The 10,915-nt window shown below is 45.2% G+C and overlaps 1 protein-coding gene across 1 annotated transcript in view; it reads left to right on the plus strand.

Moving 5' to 3' along the window:
• Heatr6 (HEAT repeat containing 6) overlaps positions 1-10,073 on the plus strand; it is a 29,367-nt gene extending 19,294 nt beyond the window's left edge. Inside the window, 8 exon segments of the mRNA XM_051181414.1 lie at positions 119-241; positions 658-744; positions 3,192-3,326; positions 4,040-4,162; positions 4,735-4,859; positions 6,196-6,292; positions 6,777-6,981; positions 8,649-10,073. Coding sequence (XP_051037371.1) covers positions 119-241; positions 658-744; positions 3,192-3,326; positions 4,040-4,162; positions 4,735-4,859; positions 6,196-6,292; positions 6,777-6,981; positions 8,649-9,217 — 1,464 coding nt within the window. The 3' untranslated portion in view covers positions 9,218-10,073.
• Positions 10,074-10,915: the final 842 nt, after the last annotated feature.

The following is a 10,915-nucleotide window of genomic DNA, read 5'->3' on the forward strand; positions in this document are numbered from 1 at the left end:
CACTTCTCCAACACTAGATTAAGGTCTGGGTTAGGTGTGAACGGCTGCGGAAATATCGCTTGTGGTTTGTGCAGCCTTGCCTGCTTTCAGATGAGCTAATTGCCCATTCTCTATGTAGGTTTTGGCTCACCTGGCCAGGGGCTATTTTTCAATGGCTCAGCTGTACTTGATGGAGCTTGGTGAGGTGATCTGTAAGTGCATGGGTGAAGCAAACCCGTCCATTCAGCTCCACAGCGTGAAGGTAATTACATTCTAAGTGACATGTTTTCTTCTGTGCTTTCTCAGATTTCAGGCAAGGAGGGGATGTGTTCCTTTCCTGGTTCTTATGTACAGGGTTGGCTAACACCGTAGGCGTTGGTTTTACTCCTTCAAAGATTACCTCTGTCATAGTTGCTGAGAAGAGAAAAATCAGTTTGAAATTACTTTTCTTACATTGTGTGCATACCTTTAGCCCCAGTGTGAGGGAGGCAGAGGCAGGTGGATATCTAAATTTGAGGCCAGCCAGGGATACATAATGAGACCCTGTTTCAAAACAAAACAAAACAAAAGACAGCTTTTCCTATTGACTTGAGGTATCTCCAAACTGAAGGTCTGTTATTTGTGGCTGCCATAGTGCTTATGCTCTGCTCTGACAGCTCCTTTCTTGTATCTTGGCAGCTTCTGGAAGAACTGGGTACAGGCTTGATACAGCAGTATAAGCCAGATTCCAACATGGCTCCTGAGCAGAGAGTACCCATTTACATGGTAAGCATGGCTCCGTTCCCAGTGTTCTCTCTGAAATGCTCTAGTGTGCTTTTTATTTGAGGCTCAGTAATAAAGTGGAGCAGATAATATCATTTCTTCCAGTGTCGAAAACCATAATGTAGCAACAAAATGGTGCTGTGGGTAGAGGTGTTTGCTGCCCAGGGATACAAGACTGACAGCCCTAGTGTGACCGCTGGAACCCACGTAAAGAACCAACTCCACAAGTTCTGCTCTGCATCCCCATGTGCACTGTGACAGGTGTGTCCACATATGACATTCATGTGCACACTAATAATAATAGTAAATAAAATTCGGAACAAATCCATGGTGTTCCTGATGTGGAATAGGACAACAGAACTTCTTAATTTTTAATGTTTTCATTAAATTGTTTGTTTATTATTACTGGCTATGGTATGTGTGCCAGCACCCACATGTTGAGGTTAGAAGATAGTTTGTGGAGTTAGCTCTCTATTTCCATATTTATGTGGCTTCCAGAGATTGAACTCAGGACACCATAGTTGCACAGCAAAGTACCTTTACCTGCTGAGAATCTTAGCAGCCCCAAGGCTTCTTATTCTTTATATCTAATCAACAAGTAACCTGTGTGGTTCCTATGATACCTTCTGATCAAGAGAGAGAGCTTGCCAGGCATTGGTGGCACACGCCTTTAATCCCAGCACTCAGCAGACAGAGGCAGGCAGATCTCTGTGAGTTCGAGGCCAGCCTGGTCTATAGAGTGAGTTCCAGGACAGGCTCCAAAGCTACACAGAGGAAACCCTGTCTCAAAAAACCAGAAAGGAGGGGAAAAAAAAAAGACAAAAAAGAAAGAAAAAAGAGAAGGGAACAAAACAAAAACTATGATTGGACTGTTTCTGTCACCCCAACACTGTGCCACTTCTCTGGATGAGACATGTAACCCCACCAAAATAGCCCCTACTTGGTGCCAAAAGCCAAATGGACTCAGCATTGGTGAAGCTTTTTCCTTCTGACCCTTCACCCTGCCTCTTCTCTACCATTTACAAAGATGTCCATCATCTTTGCAGTTTAAATAGCCAGACTCTTTTCCAAGACTGCAAGCTTTCATGGGACCACTTGCAAGGAGATGGACTGAGTTTGCATATCAGATAGAACTTGGGTGGAAATCCATATTTCTCTTGCTAGACAAGTGGCTGTGGGCAAGCCTTTTTTTTTTTTTTTTTTTTTTTTTTCCATAATTTCTTCTAGATTTATTTTATGTGTGAGTGTTGTGTCTGCATTTACACCTGGTTGTTGACAAAAGGTTCACTCATTTTCTCCCTGGGGAACATCTCATCGGGGCCTTTGGTGTCCTGTTAACATGGCATCCATCTTCCCCACATCAAGATCTGAGAAAAAGAGAAGCTGGGAGATAGATGTTTTGTGGCTTGGCTTCCAGAGTTTCATGCTGTCACTTTCACGGTACCCTGTTGGTTATACAGATCAGCCCCACTCAGAGTGGGCGGGCCCAACATGTGTAAATATTTGGAGGCGAGAGTAACTGGTCCTCCCAGGAGGGTGTAGCCATCTTATTCACACATTCTGAGGTGAGAAGAGTCCAGACTGGGTTTCCAGGAGCTGAGGTAGGATGTGGACAAAGACAACACACAGCAAAGCCCAGGACCAAGTCTGATGGACAAAAACTAGAAAAACCAAAAAGCAAACAAATTCTGAAATGAATCGAAAATCCCAGGGATTTTATAAAAGATGAGGAGGACACGTCAGACACATGCCTGAGGGGTTTATGATAAGCTGAGTCTTCAAAGTGCCTACAGCAGAGCCTGCTTCTCAAGTTAAGAGCTAGCACTCAGCACGCACTGTCACATCTTATTATAGACTTAAATGTTGGAACCTAAGCTTACACAGATTAAGTCACCAAGCAATGCTACAGACAGGAAGAGACAAATCGCTTCAGCTCTCCCTCTGATCCTGTTGACTGGTGTGCATAGCCACCTGTGCCCAAATAGGGTCACATTGAAAGAGCCCAGCAGGATGGCAGAGCATCCGCATTCTCAGTGACCCCTGCTGCTGACTAGCATGTTACAATGCATTTTGTGCCTCTGTTTTCTTGGTAGAAATTGTGGTGGTGGGGCAGACTTGGTTTAGTCGTGCTGAGGATTAAAATGGTTTGATGTATGGCAGTCACTTAGAATAATGCCCAGCCTATGATAAAGCCTTCAGAAAACAGCTGCTTCTGCCCTTGTTGCCACCATCATCATCACCACCATCATATGATCATCATTGTCACTGTATATGTCCTCACTGGGTCTGGCTAGTTACTTCGGAAGTTTTTCCATCACTGTGGAAGATAACCAATGAAAACACAAAAAGCTGCAAAACATCTCATCTCCAAGGCTGCATCTGATGGGCATGACCTCAATGGGTTCCACTGTGGGGATCGTGCTGAGATTCTAACTGTGCCTCCGTTCTAGGTGGTGATGTTCTGGACTGCGATGTTGAATGGTCCTTTGCCCCGAGCCCTGCAGAGTTCAGAGCACCCAACTCTCCAGGCGAGCGCCTGTGATGCCCTGTCCTCCATCTTGCCAGAGGCCTTCAGCAGTCTGCCGGTAACCTAGCCACATGTGCCAACTCTCGGACCATGTCCTGGGCAGCAGGGCTCCAGTGTGGCTCATTGTTTTGAAATCTTTCAGCCTCGTCTCTAGAAAAAAGGAACTGTTTTGTTGAGTTTGCAGTGAGGGCAGTGACACCTGCTTCCCCAGGAAAGCCTTGCTTCCTGGGCCTTAGAAGGCAGGTGTGGGAGTGAGTGGCACAGCTCTGAAGACAGACCTCAGAAACACTACGTGTCCTGAGTTGAAAGTCTTGGGTCTACATCCTAGCCATTCTGCTCCAGCCAGCTTGTTGACTCCTTGGATTTCTTTAAAGCTGTGTATTATCCACTTAACAGAGGAGTCACATGAGAAACTACAGTGTATGAAGACACTTGGTATACAGCCTTCACACTGCGTATTCGCTTAGCATGCCGCCTCCTAAGCCCATTGCTTTGGGTGAGGATTTCGTGTCTGATTTGGGGTACACGAGCATGTTCATTCTGCTCCTGTTCTTTATCGCTCAATGGCTTCTGAGCTGTCCTTAGCTATGTAAATTAACTTTTATAAAGTTGCAATGTGATGAGATGCTGTGTGTGCCTTGCCCAAAATTATGCCTCAGCTCCTGCCCTGGTGTCCAGGCGCTTGCCCTGGTCACAGCGGTCAGTTACTTGTGGGAGACTTTGGCATACAGTGATCCCATCTCACTTCTCTTGTGGACCTTCTCGCTGCAGAATGACAAGCAGATTTTGTGCATCACAATGTTGCTCGGCCTGAACGACAACAAGAACCATTTAGTAAAAGCTGCGACCTCCAGGGCCCTCGGCGTCTATGTGCTTTTCCCCTGTCTCAGACAGGTGAGAGTAAGCCTGGCTTGCGCTCCTCTGTTTCCTGGGAGCCTTTGCCACTAGTGGATTTGTGCGCATATAGCTTCTGCATTGACGGTGAAGGAAATCAACCTGCTGTGTAATCAGATTTCCATAATTGCTGTTACAGTGTGCAGTACCCATGCTTTATTTGTTAATTATTTGACACACTGCCCACTGCCTGGGACTGTAGTGTACAGCCAGTGTTTAATTAGTGAATTATTAGCTAAAGATTAAAAAAGAGGACATTACCTCATGGAAGTAATGATTGAGAAAGCTAATGCCCATTTTTCTAAGAAGGCGGTGAAGTTTTCCTATATTCTTATGTGTGATGTGCATCTCTAAGAAGGATGTGTGGTGCAAAGAGTGTGCTTGGAGGTAGAAATCAACCTAAGCACAGAACACATAGGTAACTGTCACAGGCGATGTCCATTCCATAGATGAATTTTGATTTCTAAATCAAAATTACCGTCAAGGCTTATAGCTTTCTGTGACAGTGAACTGTGAAGTTCAGAAGTAGCTGTGTGAGCTCCCTTAGTAATACAGCCTGGTTTGTTGTACAGGACGTCATATTTGTTGCAGACACAGCAAATGCCATATTGATGTCACTTCAAGATAAGTCACTAAACGTGCGTGCCAAAGCAGCCTGGTCCCTGGGCAACCTAACAGACACTTTAATTGTCAACATGTAAGTGATTCAGCTTGCTTTCCCTGTTCTAGAATTCCTAAAAGTTGTCTTTCCTGCTTATTATGATGGAATTAGCAAGAATTCCTCATATTATACAGACAGCTTCACTACTTTATTTTAATATTTCTTTAAGCAATAAACCAGGTAGGTTCTTACTAAGTGTTCAAATACGTATTATTCTATAACAGTATATTTATTCAACTATCATGTGCTGATTTAACATACACCCACATTGTGAAAATATCTTAGTAGAAATCCGAAACCTTAGTAATAGCTGCCCTGCTCTTAGGGTACAGAGGGGTTTTTGTTTGTTTGTCTATTAAACATTTTTATATACAATATGTTTTAACCATATTTTCCCCTAACTTAATTCCTCCCAGATCTCCCTGCATCTGTATCCACCCAACTTCATGTTTGCTCACTCTCTTTCTCTCTCAAAAACAAACAAACAAAAACCAAGAAACCAATAAGACAAAAATTACCCACAAAAACCCCCATGGAGTTTGTTTTGTGTTACCATTTACTCCTGAGCATGGAGCTGCCCTGGAGGGTAATGGATACCCAGTGGCATTCCATTGGAGAAAACAGTTTATATTTTTTTAAGGAATATATTCACAGATCAAAAGAATTGGAACAGTACAAATGGGTATGTAGTATAAAAACCTGCCTCCTTCCCATAACAGGATGGTATTTTGTTCTGTGTGTTTGTTTGGTTTGGTTTGGTTTTTTCCTTCGAGACAGGGTTTCTCTATAGCTTTGGAGGCTGTCCTGGAACTTGCTCTGTAGACCAGACTGGCCTTGAACACACAGAGTTCTGCCTGTCTCTTCCTCCCAAGTGCTGAGATTAAAGGTGTGTGCCACCACCACCTGGCTGACTGTCTGTTTAATAAACACATGTTACAAAGAGCCCACACAGGTTGCATTCTTATCCATCCTCTTCCTGAACGGTGTTTATATGCAGTGAATACTTCCAGGCATGAAATCTTGAGATAGCCCCTGTGGTCACATTCATAAATGAAGAACTGCCAGGTTTAAACCTAGGTGTGGTAGCACATGCCTGTAATCTCAGCACTCAGGAGGCTGAAGCAGGAGAATCACAAATTTGAAGTCGACCTAAGTCTCATATCAAGTTCCAGACCAGCCTAAGCTCTATAAAAAGGTCCTATTCTCAAAAGCAAACTAGCAAAGATGTGTAAGTTCTTGGTATAATCTGAAAAGATCTGTCAAACTGTTTCCTGATGTTTTTGCAGTCGTATACTTGGTGACTGATCTTTGTGTGCACACATTTAAGAAGTGTTCTTTTCTTTTACCCTGCCGTGTGCCTCGGGTGGGACAGGAACACACCAGACCCAAGTTTTCAGGATGAGTTCTCTGGGCTCCTGCTCTTGAAAATGTTGCAGTCTGCGATACAAGCCTCCACGGACAAAGACAAGGTACACAAGATGGTGAGGGGGCACACTTGCAGCAACGCTGCTCCAGCAGGGTGACCTGACAGCCATGAACCATCGCGTGCTGTCAGGCACTCAGAGAGGAGCGCTGCCCACTCCATACTCATACAGTTTATGCTGCTGCCTCAGGTCCCATAGAGAGCTCCGCGTTCCCTCATTGTCATCCTGCATGATATATTCATGCTTATCTGGTATTTAAACAGAAAGAGAAATAAACCCTTCAATGGAATTAAAAAGTATGAAAGATAAAGAGCTTGCATGTGCCTCTTCCATGGTGCATTTAAAAAGCTTGGGCTCGGGCATTGGGTCAGCTGAGCAGGCATAGTTCCTAGGATTCACACCCTCATGGGGTTCATGTCTCATTTATTCTCTTGCTTTAAGACATAGAGGGTCTTTTTTAAAGTGGGATTTCTACCTCCTGAAACATCTCTGGCAAAATAACTCTGAGGACTTTTATGTTTTATTCTAGGTCAAAAGCAACGCAGTCCGGGCCCTTGGGAATTTGCTTCATTTTCTCCAACCCACTCACATAGAAAGACCCAGGTTTGCTGAAATCATCGAGGAGTCCATCCAGGCTCTGATTTCTACCGTTGTAAATGAGGCTGCCATGAAAGTCCGATGGAATGCTTGCTATGCCATGGGAAATGTTTTTAAAAACCCTGCTCTTCCACTTGGTAAGATGCTTTCCCTCGCTTTGCCTGTCAAGAGCCTCTTAGGAAGGCACATGCCAGTCTGTGCTGTTGTTAAAAACATTTGTGACAAAGGTTTTTGTCACAGGACTAGAAGACAACAGGAATCAAGTTTAGTGGAACGATGAAATAAGTCATTGTATGTGTGCGTTTGATGGGGTGTTTTATTGCCATTTTAAAAGCATATTTACAAAGATCTTTTTTTTATAATCTGAGAAAATACTTTATATGCTAAGCAAACTAAGACAGGGTATTAACTCGTTTCTGTAATGTCATTTTATTAAACACTTAGGGGAAAAAACTGGAAGGAAATCGGCCAAATCCACAGTGTCACCTCTGGCACAGAGAGCACAGGTTCAACTCTCACAAGTTCTGGGTTCAGAAATAGATGCTCAGGACTTCTGTCCCCATCATACTGTCCTGAATACCATGAGCCTTGCTTGACATGGCATCTCGGGCTAGTAGTTTCTCCTGCGTACAGACCCCAGCCACTGGAAATGGCAGCAGTGGCCCTACATCTCTGCTTGTGACAGGATTGGAGAGCAAAGGGTGTGTCCCTGGGAGGGGAGGCTGGCCCAGTGTCCTTACCTCTCAGGATGTCCAGGCAGAGCAGAGCCCGGGAGACAGTGGAGATGTTGCCTAGGGGCTGCAGAGCTCTGAGAAATGTGGAAGAACAGAGCAGGAACAGACTGGACAGTGAGAGCTGAGGCCCTTGTAAGTGGCGCTGGCATTCACAGACTGGAAAGAGTGTTTTTCTGGGGGCAGTAAAGAAGGGGACAGGCTGAGAACTGCCATCCATCCGCTCAAGCCAGAGTGGCTGGCAGCCCCTCTGAAGGGGTGGAGAACATGCTAGGGGCGGGGCACAGAAATGGGGAAACGACCACACAGGCATCTTGTTCTTGACATTAGAAGTGTTCTTATTTCTTTAACAATGAAATGTGCAATGTGCTGTGGCAAGTCTGAGAAGGAAGTATTTTTGCTAGCAGAAATGGGGCTGTTGTATGCCGTGCACAGCCATGCACTGCCAGGAGCAGGTTGGGTACAGTTCCATCTGTGTGTCCCCCACCAAGGTTTGTCCCTTTGGACAGATAAAATCCTATTTTGGTAGCAGAGGCTTGATCATACTGCAGGCTTGTCTAGGGAAAGAGGGAAGCCAGAAATCACTGCTTAGCCCCTTCCCTGGGATCCCACAGCTTGGCTTGTGCTGCCCTGCTCTTATGATGAGTCTTGGTCTCTAGTCTGTCTGTCACTGTGAAGAGACACAAAAAGACTTTTCTAAAGACAAGCACTTAATTAGGGGTTTCAGAAGTTTAGTCCATTATCATCATGCTGGCACTCATGGAGCTGGAGCATTAGAGAGCTACACCCTGATCCACAGAGAGAGAGGCTGAGCCTGGCATGTTGAAAGCCTATCCCGAGTGACACTTTGTTCAGCAAGGCCACACCTCCTAGTCCTTCTCAAACAGTGTTGCTCCCTGATAACTAAGCATTGAAATATATGAGTCAATGGGACCATTCTTACTCAAAGCACCTCATGGGGTTATGAAGAGAGTGGAGTAAAACACAAAATGCATGCTTCCTTCGCCTCTCTCCTGCTCACCCTGTCTATCTGCAAGCCTTCACTGGTTTCAGTGACTCTGAATTCTTCCTAGGGTCAGCCCCGTGGACCTCCCAAGCCTACAAGGCCCTGACATCGGTTGTGATGTCATGCAAGAACTTCAAAGTGCGCATCAGATCGGCCGCAGCCCTTTCCATCCCAGGCAAGAGAGCACAGTACGGGTCTCTAGAACAGTTCTCTCAGATCTGGAATGCATTGGTCACTGCCTTGCAGAAGAGTGAGGACACCACAGACTTCCTGGAATTCAAGTACTGTGCCAGCCTAAGGACCCACATCTGCCAGGCGCTGGTCCACCTCTTGAGCCTCGCCAGTGCCTCCGACCTCCCCTGCATACAAGACTCTCTTGAGCGGAATGGGGATATGATCCAGTTCTACTTCCTACAGTTCTTAAAATCGGGAGTAGAGGGAGATGATCCTGGAGCAGTCCACACCCCACAGGAAAGGGACCAGATGGTCAGAATGGCCCTGAAGCACATACACAGTGTGCAGGCACTTCTGGGAGTCACAGCCAAAAGAGTCATCGTAGGCTTCTTAGAAGACACCCTGGCTGTTCATTGTGACTCCTCGGGACAAGTGGTACTCCTTGGCTCATCAGACCAGTGACTTTCCCACCCTCCCTTCACGGAGGTCAAGCTTGTGCATTTGTCCATGGGGTATAATTCTAGTGCAGGTGCATCCTGTCAGCATTTACTTAGAATGGATTGCTGACTGTTTAACTCTTTCTCAAAGAGCTCAGCCACTTTGGAAAGTGGTTCCATTCCTGGCCATTCTAGCCCCAACTACCAGGATATGAGGAGTCAGGGTGCATGCAGCATGGGCCCAGACAACTGGAGGTCTTGAAATATTTAGTCTCAGAATGAAAGAAGATAGATTTAGAAACTAGAACCTATTAGGATTGTATTTTTTTTAAGACTTGTTTTAATAATACAGGGATCCAAACCAACAACAACAAAAATGTAGCAGTAATCGGAGCAGGCGCCCGTGCAGTGTCTGCTGGGACAGCTGCAACAGCTGCAGAACCCCTGCAAGAGTGTCCCTTGAGTGTGCAGCTGCTCAGCCAGTGTCTACATGCACCCCGAGACTCCTCCCGCCTCCCCCGCGGTCTGGCAGCCTGAGCCACAGCACCAACTTTTGTCTAAATTAACAAATGACCTGTGGAATAATGTGCTCCTGTACACTAAATATGACTGTTTGACCAGACACTTTAATTTGTATCCTCAAGGAAGGTCATTTGTGTAGTTTCGATGGTTTCAACGATTTTTAAAAATTGTATTTATTAATATCAAACATTTGTTAATTTCTTGCTAAATTAATGTTTATATTTAGGGTTATTTTTGCATTTATCTCTTGCATTTATCTAGTGAAATTATTTCCATCAAAAATGTAGGGTTATATAAAAACAAAAACCACTTTGCACTTATATTTGATGTGAAATAAAAGATGCAGCGATTTGGTTCTGGTGATATTTGTTAGATTATTGAGATTTAAGCTAGGCATAGTTGCACATTTCTGTAATCCCAGCACTCTGGAGGCTGAGGCAGAAGAACGGTGAGCTCAAGGCTAGCTCAGTCTATATAGACATATAGCAAGACCCTGTCTCAGAAAAGTAGAGTAATGCTAGATGTGGTCCACACCTTAAATCCCTGCACTGAGGAGGCTAAGGCAGGAGGGCCAGGAGTTTAAGTCTAATGTGAGACTGTCTCAACAAACAAAAATACCCAACAGAGCCTAGGGAGATAGAGGCTCACTGATAAAAGTGCTTTGCAACTGAAGTTTGAATCCCCAGAGACCATCAAAAAGCCAGGTGGGTCCGATATTAGCAGAGACAGGGTCCCCATTGCAAGCTCTTAGTGAATATGGTGGAAGCCAATCGAGGAAGAATGCGCACACACTCACACACACACACACACACACACACACACAGAGAGAGAGAAATACGTCAGAAACCAAAATTGTTACTTAGGTTAAAATACATAATTAAGGGCATGCACACATCTTTTTTCTCCCTCTGCCCCTAAATTGCTTCTCTCTGTGCTCTCTCTCTCTCTCCCTCTCTCTCTCTCTCTCTCTCTCTCTCTCTCTCTCTCCTTCCCCCCCTATCATGGTGGTTCAGAAATTGCTGTGTAGACAGTGCGTGGGGAACAAAGCACTCACACTGTCTTCATGGTCTGTTGGTAAAGGGCTAGCCTCTCTAAAGGGGCCACCATTGTGGGAGGTGCCCACATAGGGCATCCTGTGACCTTGCATTCCTGCAGAGGTGATTCTGAAATGGATTGCCGCAGAGTGGTCCACCTGGACCTG

The sequence above is a fragment of the Phodopus roborovskii genome, unplaced genomic scaffold, assembly GCF_943737965.1.
Source record: "Phodopus roborovskii unplaced genomic scaffold, PHOROB, whole genome shotgun sequence".
Taxonomy (NCBI): Eukaryota; Metazoa; Chordata; class Mammalia; order Rodentia; family Cricetidae; genus Phodopus; species Phodopus roborovskii.